General features: G+C 35.9%; 1 protein-coding gene and 2 long non-coding RNA genes across 4 annotated transcripts; 1 reads left to right on the top strand and 2 right to left on the bottom strand.

Moving 5' to 3' along the window:
- Nucleotides 1-2,886: 2,886 nt before the first annotated feature.
- On the bottom strand, nt 2,887-5,496 carry LOC130050425 (uncharacterized). Its single transcript, XM_056150494.1, has 2 exons — nt 5,357-5,496; nt 2,887-4,948 (listed from the first exon to the last, which is right to left on the bottom strand). The coding sequence occupies exon 2, from the start codon at nt 4,946-4,948 to the stop codon at nt 3,290-3,292; it is 1,659 nt and encodes a 552-aa protein (XP_056006469.1). The 5' UTR covers nt 5,357-5,496; the 3' UTR covers nt 2,887-3,289.
- Nucleotides 5,497-13,233: 7,737 nt separating this feature from the next.
- On the bottom strand, nt 13,234-15,368 carry LOC130050423 (uncharacterized). The gene is made up of 3 exons (XR_008798859.1): nt 14,725-15,368; nt 13,691-13,775; nt 13,234-13,566 (listed from the first exon to the last, which is right to left on the bottom strand). It is a non-coding gene; the product is annotated as an uncharacterized LOC130050423 (long non-coding RNA).
- A 4-nt stretch (nt 15,369-15,372) lies between these two features.
- Nucleotides 15,373-23,553, top strand: LOC125677959 (uncharacterized). Of its 2 annotated transcripts, none has more exons than XR_008798861.1 (5): nt 15,373-15,438; nt 16,217-16,279; nt 16,712-16,756; nt 16,973-17,060; nt 23,095-23,553. It is a non-coding gene; the product is annotated as an uncharacterized LOC125677959 (long non-coding RNA). The 2 variants fall into 2 exon arrangements; XR_008798860.1 differs by having other exon boundaries at nt 15,387-15,438; nt 16,973-17,020.
- The last annotated feature ends 1,180 nt before the right edge of the window (nt 23,554-24,733 follow it).

Below are 24,733 nucleotides of genomic sequence, written 5' to 3'. Positions count from 1 at the left end.
TAAACGCTTTTCCCGGGTTTGGGAAAAGGTAAACTTTGACATCTTCCCAAGTAAATATATAACTCTTGCTATCCTTTATCTGATTTGCGACAATTTGTGCCGCAAAATCTATATTTTGTCAAAGACAAATTTTGTTACCAGTGTAAACAAAATTAACCGGAAGTACCCCTGTTGAACGTTTTGTTCAAATCACGTGACCGGTGTGGCTAAATACGAAAATTCCCGGGTGTTCCGGAGGAACTCGAAACACGGCTATTGTAAATACGTTTATACTATTTCAAAACGTTCTTACACGTATCATCAAACCAGGGTTTACCCCCTTACCTTGATTACGAATAACAACATTTTTATTATTACAATTACCTATTGTATCTTTAACTTCAGCAAAAGGCAATACAGTCTTTTAAGATACTGCAGATATATTATCAATACATGCGTCTACAATATCAAGATAAAACAGTGAGTAACATGATCATTACTTGTAATAACAAACAAGAGGCCCACGGGCCATATCGCTCAGCTTGGCCCTGTTATAGTTCAAATCACAAGCTCAAACACCAAAGTATAACAAAGTCTTGCCATAAAGTATATATATTAATACAAAAGATGAAAGTCCTACTTTAAATAGTTCTGGAGATTTTGAATAGGTCAGGATTTTTTTAAGTTGGTCAAAGACCAAGGTCAAAAGATCAAACACCATTGTGTCACATGGTCTTGCCATAAAAAAATATATACAAAATATGAAAGCCCTCCTTAAAATAATTCTGGATATGCTTTATAGGTTATGTTTTCTGAAAAGTAGGTCAAATTCAGAGTTCAAAGTCACAAGGTCAAAGGACATGATATCATGTGAAAGGTCTTGATATAAGAAATTTATATACAATATATGAAAGATTTACGATATTGAATAGATCACATTGTCTTTAAAAGTAGGTCATACTTCAAGGTCAAAAGATCACACACCATTGGATTGATTGATCGTATGTTGTTTAACGTACCTCACGAGAATCTTTCACCCATATGGAGACGTCACCATTGCCGGTGAAGGGCTGCAAAATTTAGGCCTATGATCGGTGCTTACGGCCTTTGAACAGGAGGGGGATATATCGTGCGGCGCGGGACCACGGTTTTTGCGGCCTCATCCGAAGGACCACCCCATTTAGTCGCCTCTTACGACAAGCAGGGGGTTCTGAGGACCTATTCTAACCCGGATCCCCACGAGAACACACACCAATGGATCGCATGAAAGGTCTCTCCGTAAGGAATGTATATACAAAATATAATAGCCCTAGCTTAAATAGTTCAAGAGATATTTTTAACAGATTTTTCCTACATGTATATACCCCCCCGGTATATAATATCAGCATATAAAACTTTGATCATTTTCTCTTTAGTTTAGGAAAAAAAGTTGTTGGTTTTAGAGTAGGACTGGGAAATAAATATTGCATTTTTTTTTTTTACTTTTGATCCCCTATTGTGGCCCCATCGGAGACCATGATTTGAACAAACTTGAATCTACTCTATGTCAGGAAGCTTCATGTAAAACTTTTCTGGCCTAGTGGTTCTTAAGAAGACTTTTAAACAATGTCCCTATACATTCGCATGTAAAATCCGATTCCCTATTGTGACTCCACCCCCCCCCCCCCACCCGGGGGGGGGGGGGGCATGATGTTAATAAACTTGAATCTGTACTATGTCAGGAAGCTTTCATGTAAATTTCAACTTTACTGGCACAGTAGTTCTTGAGAAGAAGATTTTTAAATGACTCCACCCAATTTTTGCATTTTCGTGATTATCTCATTACCGACTGAGGGTAGGGCAAAAAAGTTTCTGAAACTGTACATGTTACAATGTATATTGATAGAATATATTTTCTTTTTTTTTTTATTCTTTTCAATAAATAATATTCATAAAATCTATAGAGTTAAATCAACAATTGATAAATATATTCTACTTTACTGCATTGAAGTATTTGTTACGATTTCGTTGATTTTGTTGATAATGCTTTATGTACATGTGACAAAATTTAGGAGGTTTACTTTGTGCTTCTGTACTAAGTACAGACCGGTGAGCTATTTAACAGCATTTTTAGAATTGGAAAAAAACTCTTCAAATTTGTTATACGCATATACTACTTTGTGGTGATACTTTGTTTAGTTGTACAGAGAATGAGTATCTATTCAGTGTGACTGTACTGTAGCTGTCAGTATAAAGGGGAACTTAAACTGCCGCTACAGGTTACAAAATGGTGGCAGCGTAGTGACCCTGGTGTTTGGCAGGAGGCCTGCTCCAGGTAGAGTACGGATGTGGATTCGTCCGCGAACAGCGGTGGCTGTCGTCGGGAACGGTAAATGCCGTTAATGAACAGGTGCCAAACATTTAGATAAATCTCACGCTAAGCTTCGGAACAAAGCTTCCGAAGCAGGTGGGTTGGGGGGAGTAGCGGTCAGTATTGAGGGAACTTATACTGCCTCGCTTGTGAGCTAGCTTTTCTAGAAATGCGGTTTCTCTTGATCACGCAAGCTAAGCAACGGTGAGCGTGATCAGCACTTGGCTGGATGACCGCAACTCATTATAGTATGTATCTGCACATTAACAAATCCTTTCTATAAGTTCCGGTGCGTACACAACTACATGATACTGGTATGCTGAATCCAATGCTCTGAACTGTGTAATAATTATTATGACTTTACTTCCTTCATTCTTTTCATTCGGGGTGACTTTATAATTTCTATATTGGGAACTTGCAGGTAAAGTAATATAGATTTTTCCCCGTGTCAAATATCAGTACTTTCTTTTTGATTGAAAACGGTACCTCAACGATAATTTAATTTCGTGGTCTTGTCAAAATAAAAAAACAAGATTTTAAACAAAACAAAAATGACATTAAGATACGAAATTTATTTTATTCAGAGTGTTGTTTACATTTTAAAAGTGTGTCTAAGGATTTGTAGCCTTTACATTCTATTGTAAGTATTCTTATTGTTAGGATAAGATTTTTTCGCAACGAAGCGTACATCTAATAAAATTACGTAGTTTAGTGTACTCTGATAATCAAAATCCTTCAAAGTGAAAACGTTGAATGTTTTAAACAAATAATGAATTTATTGTTTCTAGAAAAGTCACTATTCTATCACAACTACTTACATTGTACTAAGCATTAGTTTTAAAATTTTCCAACAAATCAAGTGACAAAAAATGTTTTTTCTGTGTGTTTGTTTTACAATTTGGAATTGTGTAAAGTGGTTCCCTCAACAAACAGGGACAGTAGCTGACACTGACTTCACAACTAATTCAAGTACTTGTACATTTTGACTGTACTGTTTCCACAAAGCCAGATATTATTGTCACTGTCTGTACACAGTTCGTAATTACAAGATATTCCGTGATCACTGGTCAGTAGGACGGTGATAAACTCTCCGTTCTGATCAATCACGTGGACGCTGTCACCATTGACTACCACTAGGATCCGCCCCTGGACGTCGGTACAGATTCCCCTAAGATTGAATTCTGATCCGTCCTGACGCCCTCTGTAGGAGAACCGGTGATTTCCGTCCCTGTCCACCACCACCACCACGCTTTTATTGAGGATACCGTCTGACGTGCAGATGTCGCCGTTCACGTTTTCTGTTATATATCTAGGAAATCTATAAAGAGGCTGACCCTGGGCGTCGTACTGACCCTGCCACAGCTCACGACCCTCCTTGTTGTATCGGACCACTCTCCCGGCACCAAACGTCATCCCCACCAGTATGTCGCCGGTCCTGTGGGAGGAGTACACACAGAGAGGCGACCAGTTTCCCGTGTTTATGACTACAGTTGTGGTCTTCCTGTCTGATGTGTATTTCTTGATGCTGTTGTTTGATTTGTCGATATACAGCAGATCACCATCGTAAGTTACAGCGTGATAACCCCACATAGAGGACGAATCTGTTTTAATCTCGTCCAGTTTATTTCCAGTCCTCTCCATGAGCAAGATCTGGCCTTTGTTATCTCCAACCCAAACTTTGTCTACAGATAAATAGGAAATCTGATTTAAACCTGTAGAGGGCACATTGAATTCCAGACATTTTACAGGAGAACCAATAGAAATATTTTTTGATATGCTTAATGTTTTTGAAATTTGTTGTTTTGGTTTTTCATATGTAGGTCTCTTTGGCAAACTTAATTTTCCAAACAGCTTCATGACCCCGTCCTTGTTGATGATTTCTGGTTGGTACTGAGGATTTTCTAGGCTTGGTAATTCAGGCTCTGTAACTTCAGACTGGAGTATTTCATTTCGCAGCGCTAGCTTCTCGTACGGTCGTTTTTCTTCATCTTCAAACCCGTCGATGAAATCTTCATAGTTGGATATAAAACGAGATATAATGGCTGTTTGATTTTCGAATTCCTCATCCAGGGATTTGTCGCTGATATCAAGATCTCCGAGTTTCTCCTGGAGAATGGTGTCTACTAAATCCTTAATCTGTTTTGCATCTTCTCGCAGTCGTCTCTTTATGTCGGTTCTTTTCTCCTTGGACTTTGTTCTCTGGTCAGATAATTTCTTTAAGCGGTCACGCAACTTTGGGAGTATATTCTTCTTCGCGTTTTGAATCTTGTCTCTGCAGGGTTTCTCGGTGTCTTTCAATATGCCCTCAATGTTTCTAAATGTGTGATCTTTATGATTTTCTTTCATACATCTAAAGCAGACCGGAAGCTTGCATTCCTGATACACCATGTCATAAGAGAATTCTGGATGGATGTGACAGGATTCGGTGTTTGGAGATGTCGTCGGCCTCTCCTGGTAGGGGACGATGACGTGGGATCTGGTGGCTTTGCTCTTGGTGTGACGGTCCCGGCATACCTGACACAGGTTGTCGGTACAGGTGTTACAGTAATATTCAGCGTTCGCCTCACACTGTGTACACTCCACATAATGCTGGGCAAACTTTATGTCCCGTCTGGACATCTGTAGATTGTAGACAAAACTATAATAATCAGAATTTTAAAAATATTCTAAGATGACATTCCAAAGGTGTATTTTAATTTTACCGATAGACAGAGGGCTGTGCATGTATTTAGCCTGTATTCGAAAAAAGAGAGAAATAAAAAACAATTTAAGTTTCCACCTGCAATGTACATAGTAAAACGAAAGGTGAAAAAAAAATAATCAAATATTATCGAGTCTAAATTCAATATCGTATCAGAATCAATTATTACTCAGTAACTTTAGCTGTCAAAGTGGAAACTATTGTAAAAAATAACTACCTTAAGACCTCTTCCTGAAATGTCAAAAGGAATCTAAACCATTCCCCCAGCCAATCAATTCGACAGGGTTTTAAACTGAAATATGTTTGCCATTAGTTATAAAACATACCTTCTCAGATATAGAGTGTAAACATTAAGCTGCAGTCATTGAATCTGTCGTAAATCTGGGTACGGACGGAAAATCGGTCGAACTGAAAATGGACTGTGTAACAGATCTATGGAGCGCCGCCTGTGTCACAACATTATATACACGACAGCGATTACAATGTCATTTAAATATACACAAGAAAAAGGTCGCACAAGAATTGTAAGATCCTTACAAATTACGCGTTTCGAAAAAAGCACATAAACATTATTTTATTTTCAACACACGCACAGGGTTATGTGACGCAAAAAGCACTGTGAATAGTTTACACAAACTGATTTTCAAGAAACTGCAGAGTGGTCAATCATTAATCGTAGAATTATGCGGACTTCATTGGCGTTTTTCTGATATTGACAACTGGATGCAAAACAACGTAAAGCTACACGAGGGAAAGACAGGACTTATCATCTTTACACCAGAACGTAAAGCCAGTGAATTCTCAGGATATCAACTGGCTTTCGGTGGATCTGTCATCACTAGTGCTTCATGTGTCAAAATTCTTGGGGTGTTTTTCGACAGCACACTTAGCATGGAGTGTCAAATAAGTGCATTGACTAAATCATGTTATTTCCAACTACTTTGTACCGGTAATATCGGTAGAATTAGATCTCTGATAACGGAGGGTGCGTGCAGGACACTTGTTAGATCACTGATTACGTCCCGTCTTGATCATGGAAATGCACTTCTTTATGTTAATTCAGCATCCATGCAGAAGTTACAGGAACTTCAAAACACTGCTGCCAGTCTGGTGACACGTTCAAGGAAACGAGCACATTACGTCAATTCTCATATCGCTTCACTGGTTACCTAGGCCTGTGATATATTGAATGAAATATAAACTCCTATTGTATACTTTCAAGGCTCTACATGGATTAGCTCCAGCATACATTTAGGAACTAGTTCAAGTCTACCATTCACAGCGAACACTTCGTTCTGCGGATTCGTTATACCTTCTAAAGCCACGCGCTCGTTCTAAACTGTATGGCGAAAGACGGTTTGATGTTTCTTCATCAACTCCATGGAACAGCCTCCCGTTGGATCTTCATGTAGAGGATTTACTGGCTGATTTTAAAAAACAAACTTAAAACATATCTTTTCAAACTTGCATTTAATCTTTAATTCGGTATCTATGCATAGTTATTTTTTAAATTCAATTTTAGTATTATTTTATGCCTTTTTCTATGTACATGTATGTAAAACTTATGCGGTACCAATTTTGATGCACCAGATGCGCATTTCGACAAATAATGTCTCTTCAGTGATGCTCAACCGAAATGTTTGAAATCCGAAATAACAATGAAGTTTTAGAGCTATTATAGGGTAAAACAATGTGCCAAAAAAAAAAAGTGGAGTCAAATTCGTCGAAGGATAAGAGCTATGCGTGAGGGAGATAATCTTTAATTTGGAAATGAATTTCTAAATTTTGTTACAGCAATTAAATATACATCCGTATTTTCAAGCTAGTAACGAAGTACTTAGCTACTGGGCTAATCGTTCTTTGTTTTAATTCGTTTTTATCGTTTTACATGTAAATCGCTTTAGGGTAATTGTCTTAATTAGATAAAGCGCTATATAAATGTATAAAGACAAGTAAATTCTGTTTTAAATCAGCATACCGATCAAAGGGAGATAACTCTTATTTTGTAAACGATCAAACTAACACTTAGAAATGTAGTCATTTATTTCTTTAAACCATTACCCAATGAATATTGCTATTATTTTACATACATAATGGATTACATAACACATTACACTGGTGTAGCTATTTAAACCTTCCTATTGAACAAACGATCGGTATTGAGCAAACATTGTTTTGTTTTGTTTTCATTTTATTGAAAATAAGATACAGTGTAATTGCGTGAATGAATTGTAACTGTCTTGACATGACAAAGAATGTCTGGCGGGTCAGGAATAGTGTAACGTGCCATGTTGTGTTTCCTCTCATTTGATTTTAACATGCTAATATTCTATAATAAGCATAGTGCGCGTCATTGGTATATAGAAATGTCTTCACTCTGCAACATAAACACCACGAATTCGGTAGGGCTTCTATCGACTTATATACTGGGGGACTTTAAAAATGCAGTACTAGGTAAAAAAAAAATTATTTCATTGATTTGAAACATATTTCTAATATATAATCTTTGATGAATAAAGTCTTATTTTCATCGATTGAAAACGTCATTATTATTCCTTGAGAGGCTACAGATGAGGGTTTAAGGTGGTAAGGGTTGGTAAAAATTCTGGTTTGGTTGACCAATACCAGGTTTGCCACACATAAGCTTTGATGACGGCGCGTAGACAACGTTCCATTGACTGACAAATGGTCCGAATGGTTCTTTGAGGAACATTCTGCTACTCTTCCAACAACGTTCTTCCCAGTTCTTATGGATTATGTGGCTGAGGCTGGCGGCTGCACACACGTCTGCCAAGCTAGTCCCAAACCTGTTAAATCGGATAAAGGTCTGGGGGACATGGCGGGTAAATCAAGGACATTGATGTCATTTCTTTGAAGAAAACCCCATGTCAATCTCATAGTGTGTGCGCGCGCATTTTCCTGCTAATACCGGATACAGAACGTCATCTATTTACCGCTGAACAGTTAAGTTTCCGTGCAAAATGACCAATTCGGAGCGAAAATTTGTGTTGATCAGGTCTCAAACCATGATGTTACCTCCGCCAAATCTGCCTCATTCAAGCACTCGTCAGAAAACAAGACCTGTGTCCAATTTTGGCGTCGATTTAACCGCTGTCGGATAAACTGCACTCTCTAACATCGATGATTGGGTTTAAGTTGTGAATCTTTGTAAGGTCTTCCACAGAGAACCCCATGACGTGTCAATATTCGAGAAACTGCTCTAAGGTGAATTGCCCTACCATGGCGTCCAATCGTTTGCCTCGCAGTCGTCGCGGCAGCCGAAAATATAGTCTACAAGTGGCGTTGCCGTGTGAACGCCTGTCGACGTTATGTAGTCACATAAAGCCGACCAGATATTGGGCGATGATATATGGACCCTGTTTGGCGATAATGTCTTCTCGATGGGCGTATCGTGCAAGCGTCTAGCTCCTTCCCGCTGACCGATACCTGCTTGATTTTGCAAATCATTGCCTAAAAGCAGCATTGTCTTACTTTTTTATGTCTTCAGTTGTAAGTGCATTTGCCATCGACAACAGAGGTGTTTCACGATGACAAAACTGGTTTTACCTTTCCATTGCTTTTGAATAGCGTCTGAGAACTACTCACCGTGTAAACAATTAGTATGAGTAACACAGGTAATGCATATCAAACATCAGGCCGATGTATGGTGGGGGAATTTTGCTTTAAGTTTTAAAAAAAAAAACTTTTTTTAAATCTGAAAGAAATAGGTGTTGCGGTTTTAAAGTCCGTCAGTATACGCTTATACAACGAGCTTCAGTCATTGGTTATGATGTCTGGAAATTTCAATGGCGGATCCAGAGAGTATTTTCAACGGGTAGGGGTTGTGGGGGTGGGGTTGTGACCCAAGTTTGTTCACTACGTTGGATTAGCTACCCTCGAAGTACAATATTCACCTCTAGGTGTAAAGTGTAGGTAAAACTGTTTGTGTGACTATATTGAACGATGAGCCTACTTTGAAAACTGTAAACATTCATTTGTCTATGGTATCTTAAGAGTAAAAACTAAGCATACTCAGGTGACCGTTAAGGCCCATGGTCATTTTGTTGAATGAAGAGTGGCACAGGTTTTTGTTATTTTGCAATTTCTCAATAACATAATATTATGTAAACAATGTAAAAATCAAACCCTACCAAGTTGTATTTTTGGAAATGTTTTTCACATCCTATTTGAAATGAATAGCTTGATGACGACAATGAGACTTGCTCGTGCTGCTGCATAGTGATCACTTTCACACATTTCTAATTGTTTTCTGTCTAATCCTTTTCTTTCATAGTATTTTCAGATCGGTCATAGGAATGACGATATTGTGCCAGGGGCAGATCCAGGAACTTATTGGGGGGATCTACCTTTAATTTTGGCTTTCAAAGGGGGTCCACCTTCAAAATGCATTATTTTTACCTATTTAAGCAAAATTTCCTGACGAAAGGAGGTGTTCTGACCCCTGGAGCCCCCCCCCCCCCCCCCCCCTCCCTCCCCGATCTGCCACTGGTGTCATTTAAAACATATTCACATTAATATTCCTCTCGTCTTCTGTAATATCTGTCTGTATCATATCGATACAGTCACGACGTCACGGATACACGGTCCATCTGTGACGTCATAGTTCAGCGTTAACCGTTAAATTATCCTGCTAACACTAAGTTTCTACAAGAGACGTTAATGCTACACATCGATCAGGAAGACATGTAAATAAAACGGAAGTGACGTTCGAACTCTAATACATAAAGATATAGTTTTAATGCCTTCGTCTCTTTTTCTTCATTTTTCAGCACATGCAAGAATTAATGTATTTGTATCATATTATGTAAGTATGGGAAGAGAAAATTGATGCATATACTTTGTTCTGTATGGTGTCCGGATAGGGCCATTTGCAAAAGCGTGACTGCGCGTTAGTCACAACAAGCAGTCACGCCAACAAGCTACGCGCCTTCGCGCAGATAAACAACGCGCCTTCGCGCAGACAAGCAACGCGCCTTGTTGGCGTGAGAGCGCGAAGGCGCGTTGCTTGTTGTCGTGAGAGCGCGAAGGCGCGTTGCTTGTCTGCGCGAAGGCGCGTTGCTTGTTGCCGTGAGAGCACGAAGGTGCCTTGCTTGTTGTCGTGAGAGCGCAAAGGCGCGTTGCTTGTCTGCGCGAAGGCGCGTTGCTTGTTGGCGTGAGAGCGCGAAGGTGCGTTGCTTGTTGGCGTGAGAGCGCGAAGGCGCGTTGCTTGTCTGCGCGAAGGCGCGTTGCTTGTTGGCGTGAGAGCGCGAAGGTGCGTTGCTTGTTGGCGTGAGAGCGCAAAGGCGCGTTGATTATTGGCATGAGAGCGCGAAGGTGCGTTGCTTGTTGTCGTGAGAGAGCGAAGGTGCATTGCTTGTCTGCGCGAAGGCGCGTTGCTTGTTGGCGTGAGAGAGCGAAGGTGTGTTGCTTGTTGTCGCGAAGGCGCGTTGCTTGTCTGCGCGAAGGCGCGTTGCTTGTTGGCGTGAGAGCGCTAAGGTGCGTTGCTTGTTGGCGTGATGGCGTGTTGTGACTAACGCGTAGTCACGCTTTTGCAAATGGCCCTATCCGAACACCATAGTTCTGGGCGTTTGCTGTTCACGCACATTTGATTAAGCTTTGAAGGTAGACATGTCCGTTCTAGTAAACAGAAGCAATCTCTCACCAGAGGGCGTATTACGCTATACTACAACACCTCTGTTAACGTCTAAACGTCAAGATTCTTGGCAAAACTTACACAGAAACAACGAATTCAATTATTATTCTAGTAATTTTTGAATGAGTGAATATTCATATAAAACCTTTTTTCGCTCAGGTGTCTCATATTTACCATCTTCTGCTTTTAAAAAATTCAGACAAGTGTTTGATTTGCTTAGATGTTTGATATGCTAAGTTAGTTTTAGTACATTTTGATAAACGTTTTAGACATTGACAGAGGTACATGTATTAGTAGAGCGTAGCGGGAACGATAACTCTGGGTAGAGATTTGAACAGAAGGTGTGAACGCGGAACTTCCGGTACAATTCTCCTGGGCCTGTGTATCATTCTTCGAGCTATAACAACATTTCACATACTTGTGTATTACACATCAATTTCAAGTTCAGCAATCATTATTAACATGCAACAACATGACTTCAACAAAGCTACATTGGCTAATTACCTTAAAATAGTGCACAATATTTGCACACAAGGTCATACTTTTGCTTAAGCTGCAAAAAAAATTACCCATCAAATTTCTTATTTTATTTCATTAAGTGGTTAACCTATTAGTAAGTTGAATATAAGAAAAAAATTATACACCATAATGGGGTTCAATATGGAACTAGCAAAAAATACCTAACCCCACCCCCTTTTAACAAACTACACATTTTCGTAAGAAAAAGGGTTATTAAAAGATGTTGTAAACAATCCATCAAAGAAAGCTTGCTGAAATTCGAAGATTCTTTGTAATACCTTTTTTAAATTAATAAACATAATACAGAAAGTATGTATTTCAAATTTTAGCTTATACTTTGTTGTAGTTCTCGTTGTTGACCTTTGTGCACTTACACTCAGAATATAGATTTTTCATACGCCATCATATTTGATGATTAATATTAAGAGTTTTCCCAAATAAAAATCCCCACAAAAAATTGAAATACAATTTATATTTGTTAAAACAAATGTCTCCATTACATCCCAACCCCTTTAATATACTGTATGGTATGGAGGAGAAAGAATGAGCAGGAACATAGACGTCATGAATTGCACTCGGTGCATTGAGAAGAAAGATTCAGTCATGCAGCAGAGATAAACTACTAACCTTTTAATAACTTAAAATGTTTAAGCCTTCCCAAATTACCTCTTTGAAAATTGAACATGACAATAAGGTTTCTATAAGCTATTTCAGGGGCGGATCAGGAATTGAAGTTGGGGGGGGGGGGGGAGGTGTAACTGTATGAGGCAAGGGGTCTGGGGGCCGCCTTGAAGTGGGGGCGATTCCCCCTGAAACTCCTGGATTTTACAGATTTTATAGGGCTTAAAATATGTCTCCTCTATAGTCATTTTTACTATTTTCTGTCATTTTCAATAAGGTGAAATTAATAAAATAACGCAAATTTTAAGGGTTTTTGGAAAAAATAGCAGTTTTCCCACTAAAAGTAATTCAATAAATCAAGTGTTTGTCAGACATTTATTTCTCTGAGAGTGGAGGAAATTATTGCTTCTTTCATCGTATATATTTCTCTAAACAAGTTAAGAGACCATGATTTACTTTGAAAAATTTTAGGGGGGGGGGGGGGGGTCGCGCCGGTTGCCCCCCCCCCCCTTACCTATTATATCCGCCAATGCATTTACGTATGTGCTCTTGCAATTGACCTTTTTGCACTCACAATGATTGCATTAATATTTAGTAATTTTTCATACAATGGTAGAAAATGAGAAATTCAAACAAATTGATTAAAGTTAGGGCTGTGCGGTGCACCGAAAATGTCGGTGCACCGCGATTCATACCGTTCGATTCGATGCACCGATTACAAATTCCGGATTTCGCTTCGGTTCGGTTTAGATTTTACTTACACCAAAACAACAAATATGGCGTCCGAGTGATGTTGAAAACATGTGGATTTTTATGCAACAGAGATTTAAATCACTACTGTGTTGAGAGTTAGCATTTTCACCACTCATATACCAACAGAATATGGTCTGTAAGATCATTGCAGTTTATCTTTACATGACATATAGCATTTATGTCAGTGGTGGAATGAAATCAACATCGTAATGAAACAGATTTGACAGTTAATATGAGAGAAGTAAATCAATAAAGGAGAGATTTTCAAAGACTCTCAATTGATAGAATTATTGAATTTTTGCATATCAATGAAAGCAATATCATATACATTTTAGATTCACTATAGATTTGTTTAATAATCCAAAACGTATGTAGCACATTGATATAACAAATTTTGATAGACTGTCAGTGTTTTATTTTTTCTATCAAAGTTATAAAATGTCATTATGAATAGATATGATGTTTACAAATGACGACATATAGTTATATAACTTGAATAAAATCAAATCAAATATGCTACTCATTAAAATTGTTAATTTTTGTGGTGTCATTAGATAAATTGGACCTAACATGAACCGAATCGAAAATAACCGAACCGTGCTGTTCTGAATCGAAACCGAACCGAATCGAGGTAACCCTGAATCGTCCCAGCCCTAATTAAAGTTATGAAATTGGTATTTTATTTTCATTTAGAATTGTTTACTGATTTTGATATATCAAAAACTTAGAATAATCAACAATGACACTTCCTCTATATTTATGCAATATTATTGTCTTTAAGAAAGACATGTAATACATGAGTACATGTACTTGTTTTCCATTAAATTCACACTTTAGTATGTTGCACAATATATCCATTGCTCTGGGATCACAAATACATTAATTGATTCTATCCAAATCCCACATTTTGCAGAAGTTCTTGAATTTTCTCTGTAACCTGTAAAGTTGTGGTGTCCAGGGGGTATGACATCATCAATGTAAATGAAGTACCTGTTAAAATATATTCTGTATTTTCAAATATTGAAAAAAAAAGATGAATATCTAATATACTAAAAATTGTCTTTATAAATGTCTGGTGATAATATGAAAAATTCTACCTTAGAAAATAGTGTACCTTTCTTGCTGATTTTCATGGCAAATTGCTGTTGAAGTTGTTGGCTCGGAGCCCATTTCAACTTGCACTGGTCCTTAGGATGATGCTTAGAAAAAAAAATCATAATTAATATTTGCACAGTCAGAATTAATTATACTGTGTTAGACAATGTCAATTTTCAAAATTGTGTGTCTCAACAGCTGCTCAATGCATGTTCAGTGAACTATAAAATGCTGATATATTGAAAATTACATACAACATGTATTTCATTATGTTAATTTTTAAAATCTTGTCTGAAATCAGTATTACATATGTAACACTAGGTTAAATGTGTGCAGTGCTGCAGCAATGTGAACTCATGCAGTTGTAGTACATCTGCATGATTGTTATTTATTTCATATTGTTGTACATACACCCCCACCCCCACCCCCGGGTCCTCAATGAGGTGAATAAACATCACAATATCATATTGCAATATGAGATGACAGATATGTTTTCATAAACTGCCAGTTCATTCTGATAATATCAAAACAAGACAACTCTAGATTTATCACACCGGTCTCCTTTACCGAGTGTGGGTCAAGAGAAGGACATACATTTTGTACATATCTTATTTTCATACAATAAATATATTTGCCTATGAGGGGGGCTTGTGATTTTACAAATATTTTAAATAAAGTTTTGTAGACCTACATGCTTGTGTGAAACATGAAACCCCAGATTTGAAATATCTCTTAGGTCAATGAAATTTCAAGATGCTATAAGTACTATCATATATACCAAATAGAATTTTAGTGCAACACTCAACCCCCCCCCCCCCCCCTCAAACTTGTGGGAGCCCTATTTTTTTTAAATCTGGCACATACATGACATCCCTTTACAATTACATGTGCATGTAGGAGTTATATTTTGGGCACATATGGAATACATAAATGCACAAAAAATGAAACAGCTCCAAGTTGTGCGCTTACAGATGTTATTATAAAATCGCGTTGTGAAATAGCAGAGGAAAAGCGGGTTGAATACAAATTTAATTTGCCATTTTTTTCACTTACCAAACGAAATAATGATTTCGTTGTCCACGTTGAATGCATCCATCGAATTCCTCTTCTCAGAAGAAACTTTGTTTAAACTCTCAATGACTACATAAACAGTATTGAAACTTGCAGCACTCGGACATCACGATCACGCTACATCAACAACTTTGTTTACGTAGTGTAGCTATGCATGGTGGTGAATTTCGTGAGGTAAAAAGTGCCATTCTTCACGGACGAAACATTTGGTCCACTATTATTACGTTGACGTATTCCTAATCTAAACTATGGCCAAATTTCTCTATCTTTCGTCGAGACGACCCTCTCAATCATCGAGTCAGTCACAGCAACAACTTGTACTTTCGGAACCCCTTTTTGTTTTTCAACTACTCTATGACGGTGTGCGGAATTCCGAAAAATAATTTCACGTGAAAATACGAATGTGCTACACGGGCAGTAGCTATGACGTCACAGCCTACTGCATATGCGGTGAAGTATGAAGCGCGAGCTCGAGGACTTACGTACTAAGGCTACACGGGCAGCAAACTCCTCGTCGAGGCCTCATTACGTCACAGTGCCTACGAATGTGAGCAAACGAACTCTGGTGGAAGTTTGCACGGGCAGATGAAAACGAATCTCACTATTCGCAACTTTAGGACTAGGCTATTGCGCATGCGCTATTTCTGACCTTCACCTTCTGCATCCAACATGGCGCAAAGTTTGACAGTGTTTTTCGTAAGTAATGTTTATCTTTTAGTTACTGGTGTTTTTTTCACTGAAAGTGCATTTTTGAACAAACGGATCATGAACGTCCCTTTAGTGATGGATATTCTACAACACATGTTACGTAAAACACTGCTTTTAAATGTTGTTTCATAGAACAAGCATAAGAATGGTTTTAATGAATACTGGAATTTTATAAGCCGGTTAGTTCAAAACATAAATTGGTGGTATTAATAGGTTAAATGTGTCAGAATAATTTAATTTCCATGTAATTTATTCAGATGCTTTATTACAAGTACTCAATATATGTATTGCATTCATCGCATAAACATACGTGTGTATTAGCATTTATATATATATGCATTTCCATGCAACCCAACTGTAATTTATCTAAGTTATATAACTTTATTAATGAGTCAGTGATGATCATGAAAATAATGGAATGCTTCAATGCACACAGGATAGGCTTAGTGGACAGTTCACAACACGAAAGGAGGTCTCTCATCTTGAAAATTCATATAACAGTATTGTTATGAACTCTAATGTTAGAATAGTATTGTGGTTATGTAGTTCAACTTAGTATTTAAATTTTATACATGTTAAAAATTATTACGCAACTTTTTAGCTATGCCATTACACTAAGAAATCCAATCTAATTTAGTCTAAATTAGCTTAAAGTTGTCTATTGTCATAAATTACTTTAAAAAATGATGGAACACTGATCATTTATTTTGTTGAATCTTATAGAAAGATATCTCAGTTAGTTCATGAATGTGTCTATTTTTTGTAGGTTGTAGTGCTCTTTACTATAGTCTTTGGGATGAAAGATGGCAGTGACCAGTTCTCAGTTCCTGTAAGAATATATACAATATGGATGTAACTTTAAAATTAGAATGCTGGAGTTGGTTGGCTGAAATACAGTTTGTATACAAGTATATGTACGCACATACATGTACAACAAGCCACTCCACACAAAAATTACAGATTTTGATTTTTTCAATGATACCAGTTAGAATTCAAAATGCTGGCCTATTACAAAGAGTAAATTCTCTCTCTCTCTCTCTCTCTCTCTCTCTCTCTCTGTCTCTGTGTATTTTTTTTTTAATTTGTTTCGTCACCAATCAAGGGCCCTCGAGGGGCATATACATGTACATACAATTTTAACAATATATGTATTTTCATGTCTGTATTTTATCTTTATGTATGTTTGAATATGGTATTACAAATGTACATGTGTACATGTATTACATTCTTTTGTCACTGTGGTTCATAATTTTTAATTTAGATGACTGGAGATATTCCGTTATTGGAGTTGCTTCCTGAGATACCAGTAAGTTATATATATACTAAGAAATATCACAAAGCTGATAGAATATATACTCAACTGATTTCTTCAGGAGTAAACTGTATTATATGAATACCCATATGTGTGTGCAAGACATCTAGTTTCAATTTCCATTGAATATATTTACATTAGGAGTATTCTGTCAAAGATATGCAAGTGGAAAAATTTAAATTTATTATAGTCTTATCATGCTTATTGTAGAGAACAGTGGATGCCTACCCTCAACAGTTTTCTTTGGATTCAACTGATGTAAGTATAAGTAAATCCTACATCTGAGCCATGGTTTCAAGTAAGTTGTTGAATAAGAAATTTGTATCACATATATTTACAGTCATCATTTCTTAGCCTGCATTATTTAATCTGAGATTCCTCTGACCATTTACTTCCACTTTTATATATACATGACTGGATCTATCACTTGTTTATATATATATATAAAACTACAAGTAAGAGTTAGAGGAATGTCAGATTAGCCTGAGCTGAAGACTTATGAAAATCATTTATCATTGACTGCTTTTTGAATTTCTACTTCCTCTCCAAAATCAAGAAGCCAAGTTGAAAACCAAACTTACCATATTAAAATAAAAGTACATAAAGGGGATGAAAGGTCTACACAAAAAAGGAGTATTAAGAAGAAATATTGAACATTATATTATCAGCATTGAATAAATGGCCGTGACCATTAGTCATTCCAATGTTCATTAACTGTGGTGGATACTGCTAATTTACACAAATTTGTTAGATTTCTAACACAATAGATTTTACGCTAGTGTCAGTCTATTGTCTAATATTAATGCATGGTCTTTAACATGAATACTACATTTTTGTAGATTTCAGAGACTGACTCGGTAATTGATAGAGTCATAAATAATGAGGTCCATTTACAAATGTTAGATGATTCTGAACTTGAACGTACCCGTCAGGATGAATATTTGACATTATATGGACTTCACAGACAACCAATAGTAGGGGATGGGAATTGTCTCTTTAGGTCTGTTAGTCTTGCCCTCTATGGAAACCAAAATCATCACCAAGAGCTACGAAATGCAGCAATACATGAAATTGAACAAAATTTGGATATTTTTCATATGTTTTTCTATCATTCTAATGGTAACCAAATGACTTATCCAGAAATTCAACAAGAACTGAATAATCTTAGGCAGTTAGGCACTTTTGCAGGGCAGGAATCAATTTTGGCAATGTCTAGGCATTTTGGAATCAACTTATTAGTAACTGTTGGTGGTGATCAGGATAATCCAGAAGTTGTGACGCTTGAACATGACTTTGGAAATTCAAATTCTAGAATTCATTTGATTTGGACAAGGGCAGGGGGTGGACATTATGAAACAGTGACTGAAACATCACCACCAGACAATCAGAGAGAACCAGTATCATTAGCATTCAAAAGTAATTATTGCTGGAATTTTGATCATTCTGCATGTAGGAAATTTAACTTGGATACATTGAACTCATTGAAGACTACAAACAGACGAGAGACAATTGATATACTAGAAAATCCACAAAATCTACAGACTACATACAGACAATACATTCATATGATCAAGTTACAAATGTAGAACATGGTATCTATCAGAAAAATCAGTGTTCAGTTTGCATGAAAATTTTCCATGATAAAGCAAATTTGAATAGGCACAAGAAATCTGTACATGAGAAAGAAAATGGTAAAAGAATGCCATGTATTGTTCCATCATGCGACTTAGATTTTTATCATGTTGAAATTCTTGTGAGTCATTTGATAAATAATCATGATGCAGACATTAGGGTGGAAGATTTGAACTTTGAAAATCTTGATTCTTTTGAGAAATATTTGACAGAAGAGTTTATAAACAAAAACACAAGATATGTTTTGCATAGACCAAAAACTGTAAACAAGGATGGTTCTGAGAGATACACACTGGTTTGTCATAGGGATGGGAAAAAGCGAATTGCATGTGATACAAAAGATAGAAAGAGGAGGGAGAAAAAAAAAGGGTTCATGTAAATTAGATGGTTTATGCTTATCAAGATTTTCAGTTTTGGTAGAGAAGGATGGAACAGTTAAAGCAAAATACATACAATCACACACACACTCAACAACTTTTGAAGATAGTAAATTTTTACCTATTCCAGATCATTTGAAGTCAGACATAAAAACTATGTTAGCATTAAAAATTCCTATAAATACAATTTTAGACAAAGTTAGAGACAAATTTAGTGACAGAAACAATCGAGATGACTTGACAGACCTGAAACATTATCATTTGATTGACAGAAAGACAATACACAATCTAAAGCAAAAGATTATTGACTCATCTGTTATTAGACACAGTGATGATGCAACATCAACATTTCTTCGAGTAGATGCTTTAAGGAAAGAAATATTTGATCCCATTCTGATTTTTAAACAACAAAATGTAGATGACAGCAAGATTGGACTGGCTAAGGAAGACTTTATGTTGGCAATAATGACGAAACAACAGCTAGACATGTATGAAAAATATGCACCCATAATTCTTTGCATGGATTCCACCCACAAAACAAACTTATATTCATTTAAGTTGATAACCCTTCTAGTTCCAGATGAATTTAGATGTGGTTATCCTGTTGCATTTTGTATTTCCAATAAAGAAAATGAACAAGCTATTTCTGTTTTTTTAAATGCTGTTAAAAGCAAATCTCCACAAACAAAAGTAAATATTTTAATGACAGATGATGACAATGCTGGTTGGAATGCAGCAAAGAATGTATATGGATCAAACTTAGAACATTTCCTATGTATTTGGCATGTACACAAAAACTGGCGATTAAAAATTCAGCAGCATGTTAAAGACACAGAGCAGCAAGCCGAAATTTATTGTTTATTATGTGCTGCAATGGATGCTAAGACTGAAACATTATTGAATACATATTGTGATATTCTGGTTCAAAGATTGTCTGACATTAATCCAAATTTACTGACATACTTCAATAATTATTACTTGTTGAGAAAAGAGAAGTGGGCAATGTGTTTCAGGAAAGGTGAATATTCCAATGTTAATACAAATATGTTTTTGGAAAGCTTTCACAATCAATTAAAAACAATTTACTTTGAAGGAAAAAGAAATCGTAGAATAGACATTCTGCTGGAAACCCTGCTACAGATTGAAAATAATTTGTATTTCAAACATTTGGCTGCTAAAAAGTTCAATATTCCTTCAGGGGAAATTATGAAGACTTTGGATCGACATCAGAGTAGTTTTGAGATTCAAAATTCCTCAGTCTGTCAGGTTAATGAAAACACATTCACCCTTAAATCACAGAAAAATTTATATACAGTAGTGACGCATTGTCAGAAATGTCCTGAAACACATTGTTACATGAAATGTAAAAAAGTACCCTGTATAGATCTGTGTAGACATCTCCTTACTTGCAACTGTTATGACTATTTGGAAGGGAATATTTGTAAACATCTACACAAGGTTCAGTCCTTACTTTATCGTAATACTGGTAGCTGTACATTAGAGGATCAGACTAACATTCATAATGAAAATATTACTGACAAGGTTATCAGTCCACCAGTTAAGAAAAGAAATATTTGTGACACTTCGACTTCATCAAAGATTCAAGGTATTCAAGAAAAACTGAACAAAATAATGTCTCAGATAAAGAATAGTCCTCGTGTTCAGGAATATAGACTGGATAATATTGTCACAGCATTGGATCACATAATTTCTGCCAATGACGGGTGTGAAAACCTCCCAAACTCCTTAAAAGGGTTTAAGAGGACTGAGAAAATATCTTCCAATGCCAATAATGTATTACAGCCACGCTTTAGGTCCACTGCTAAAAATCCTGGGAAGAAGAGAAGAAATCCTTTAAGAAAGCCATCCCAGCAAGAGAAAGAGAAGGTGCTTCTTCAAAGCATAAATCAAGGTATAGAACAAGGTCAAAGGTCAGGTAAAAATCGGGTTGCTGAATCACAAGAAAGTCAGAGAATGGGGCCATCTGTAGCACCATATCCTCCCTTAAGACTTGTTCCTCCCACTGAGCCACCGGTCCTTCCATTGCAACCACAGGGTCCAGTTATCAATCCTACTGAACCTCAAGGCCTACCCTCTTGGTATAGAATTCCTCCTTCACTATATGGTAGAAGGGTAACAATTATACAAAGTGATGGAAGAAAACAAGATGTTATATTTACAGGTGGACAAAACAATAATGGTACTAAAGATGATGATAAATAAGATTGTCATTCCTTTTTATCATCAGATATACATGTATGTGTATTCCTTTTAATGTCATACATAATGCAAGTATGGATAGTGTCAACCATACTTTTAGACTTTGACAGACCATAGACAGTGGGGAAGGGCATATGGAAAATATCTTGTGTGCTTAAATCATGTTCAGTTTTCATCTAATAGTTTGTAAGGCTAGGTAATATATACATGTATTTGTTCCAGTTAATTATTTTGTTTCAGTTTGTTTTATTCTAGGTATTTGTGTACTGCCTGTCTATTAATGTAAAGTTTTATTGCTTCAAAGAATTTCAAGACCACTCTAGCAGTATGTGCTATTCAATTTCAATTTTTAACCGATTGACAACTGTAACAGGCATTAAGTCAGTCCAGTAGTAGACTGACAATGGTAGATGAGCTTAGCTGGCAGCTCTAGGCCAGTGTTTTGTTGCAGGATAGTCAATGAATTCATGATTAGACAGACAAGACAGATCATTTCTTGATTATTAATATTCTATCATTAACAACTTTTACTTGCATACTAATATTACGTTACAAGTTATGTTTATATTGGAGGATAAAATGTGTAATATTAGATAATCTCAACAGTCCACTTATAGACTCACAGTGGCAGATGTGCTTATATAGCGGAATGTTTGTGCAGGTGAATTAATGCAAGCGAAATTTTGCAAATAAAATTTTCCTCCTTTTCTTCTTACATTTTGATTAACAATTTTTAAATAGTAGTCTAGTCAATGTACAGGATGACCTCAAACTAATGGCTACAAAAGCTTTTATTGCTTTAAGTTATACTAGAATATAGTCTCAACAACATATAAAAAATATACAAAAGATTTTATAATAATTGTCCATATCCAATCCTGTAATTTGAGTTTTAAATAATCTGATACCAATTGATATGATATAATTACTGTATTTAAAAAATTTCACATTTCCACGATTTCTCAATGTAAACCCAATATTTGCCCCAAAATTGAATTTTCCTCAAGTTATAATTTTGTATTGTTTTAATGTTACTTGTACACATGACATAAATACCTTATTTTTAGTGGTAATTAGCTTTGTACCAATTAGTTTGAGGTTTGGCTTAAATTTTGACAGATTGACTAGACTATAGGCCCATAATACTAACTTAAACTAAAGGATTTATGAGAGGATACAATCGTTTTAATGTGATTTGTTTCATTGCTGCAGAATTCCATTTCAAAATGGGCCGAAACTTTCCTGGTTTCTTGAATAAAGCTCAATATTTTAATGTTTAAATATGTGAATTTTGAGAATATGTAAAAATAAAACTTGTAAAAACATACATGTAGTGAAAATGTATATTTGAAACCAGGAAGGTATCAGGGAATTTCCTTGACAATTTTGGTGTCTCAGTTTGATCTCTTCTCTGACTGATGAGGCCCAGGGAGACAAACTGACATACATAGTCATCAGATTCATTTACCAGGAAACTTGGTAGGGATGTATAACATTGTGATTTTCATACAGACTCACTTCTCAATTATGATAGACAGTAGAAAACCACAAGATTTTATAACATAACTTGTATACATTGCAGAGTTGGTCATTTCTGTAGGCCAACAATAGCTATTTAAGATGACTCACTATACAATAAGTATATATTCCAAAGAGGCAAAAAATATACAAATTTGGATAAAAACATGATTTTCAAAAAAAAAAATTTCACATGAATAAAAGACTGGGGGATTTGAACTCAAGATCTGCGTTCACTAGCCTAATGCTTTAACCACTGAGCTACAATGATAGACAAACAAATAGATCGATACAAATAATTTCACAAAACATTTAAATTGTCATCTTGTGACGTGGTGTCATACAGAGTATAAGCTTTAGTGTAGTGAGCTACCTTAAACAACTTGAAAAGCTAATTTACTTAAAACACCTTATTAAAATGTAATTAAATTTATTTTTGCCAATGAAGTTCTCATAAAGATTAGCTCTACCATGCCACTTGGATTTTACACTATTTGCAGATTTACTTTTATTGTTATGATGAACTATGAATTTGTAAAAATGAAATTTGTACACAAAATTAACATTATCAAATTTCCTTTACAGGGGTAAAGTACCCGAAAAGACGATGTGTGTACCAAATTGATGCATCAACTCCTGCAAGGAAATTTGTTGGTTTTTGTGAAATAAAAGAGTTTATATTTTCTCAAGATTAATGGATGTTATGAGAAGACTTAAAACATGTATTGATTATACAGATTTAATAAACAGTTGTTATCATTGCATACCAGTCAGCATGGACAGGGTTAAAGGGACGGGTTCACGATTGTTGAATGAAATATTTTTCATTTTTGATGTTAACCATTAAAAACATAACTCATTTAATGTTGACATCCAAAATTTTGACCTTCTGAATGCAAGAATAAAAGAAATATTTTAGCCTTAGATATGTGTTATGTAAACAAAGACTTGAGTCTTTTAATGAATACAAACAAACCTATGAATTATTAATTTTGTAAGAATGCTTAAAATGTGAAAGATATAATAAACTTGTATCTATATCCATTTCTTTTGAAAATTTCATAAACTGTTAACAGCAACATACCACCAACTTTTTTACAAAAAAAAATAAAATAATAGACTCTCTAAAATGATCTTCTTTTATAATGTATTAAACTTTAATTTCTAAGTAAAATCTTTTAAACACATAGACAGTAGATTTTGATCATTGAAAGTGAGAAACAAAATTTTGGAGAAAGTAATAAATCACTCCCCTTAAAGGTTACACATCTTCAGTAGAAAATACATCAAGGAGAATACATTTGGCAGAAATGACTTCTTTAAATAATATTATATAACATAAACTATTTATTTTCATGCATATTTATCGGTATAAAAATCAAAGTAATTTATAGGTCCCCATCATATGGCAGGTGCCCTAGAGTAATCATTCTGTCTGCACGTCCATCCATCAATACTGTCTTTCTGCCTTCGTCGTTGCGGAGTTAAGGGACTTTAAATTTTTTAGGTCACCTCAATCATTCAGGAGACCTATTGCTATCTGTTTTTATCAGTCAGTTATAAACAATGGAACATTTGAAGCTTCTTTTGAACAGCTGAACCAGTTCTAACAAAATTTGGTATAAAGTATCTATGGGTTAAGGGGAACAAAAAATGTGAATTTCATTGACCCTACCTCCCTTGGGCAAGATTAAAATAAACTGTGAAATTTATAAACTCTGGGTTTAGGACCCAGAGTGGAGCTAAATTGGTCATATATTGAAAATATGTTTTATCACCGAAAACCTTTTTCACTTCTAGAGAGCAAGGAGGCAAACTGTTTGCATTATTATAATGAGTCATATGCTATAGTTGTGAAATTTATGACTTTTGGGTTCAGGCTCCATTATGTTTACATGTCGGAGTAAGTAAGTATGGAGTTTTCTACTGCATATAGATTAGATGTTTTAAACCCTATGGCTAATTACTTAATTACTTGCAAACAATGTTGGTGTATTAATGATTTTTAATATTTAGATGTGTGTGTATACACCTTTATGTATAGGTGTGTATGTTTGTGTGTTATTTAGCTTGAAGATCAGCTCCAATCGTTTACTTGAAATATAACCATAAGAAGTGCAGTGACTCCTCCTTCCTTCTTGTCCAATGTAATTTTTGTCCTGTTTCAATTCTGTCTTTTGGTGTGCCCCCCCCCCTTATGTATGTAACATCTCCTTATGCCCTG

This window comes from Ostrea edulis, chromosome 9 (assembly GCF_947568905.1).
Source record: "Ostrea edulis chromosome 9, xbOstEdul1.1, whole genome shotgun sequence".
In the NCBI taxonomy this organism is placed as follows: domain Eukaryota; kingdom Metazoa; phylum Mollusca; class Bivalvia; order Ostreida; family Ostreidae; genus Ostrea; species Ostrea edulis.
Note: the sequence above shows the minus strand (reverse complement) of the source record. Positions and strands in the feature narration are given on the sequence as shown.

Excerpts from the sequence above, each read along its gene's own strand:
- LOC130050425 (XM_056150494.1), bottom strand. The coding sequence starts at position 4,948 with ATGTCCAGACGGGACATAAAGTTTGCCCAGCATTATGTGGAGTGTACA.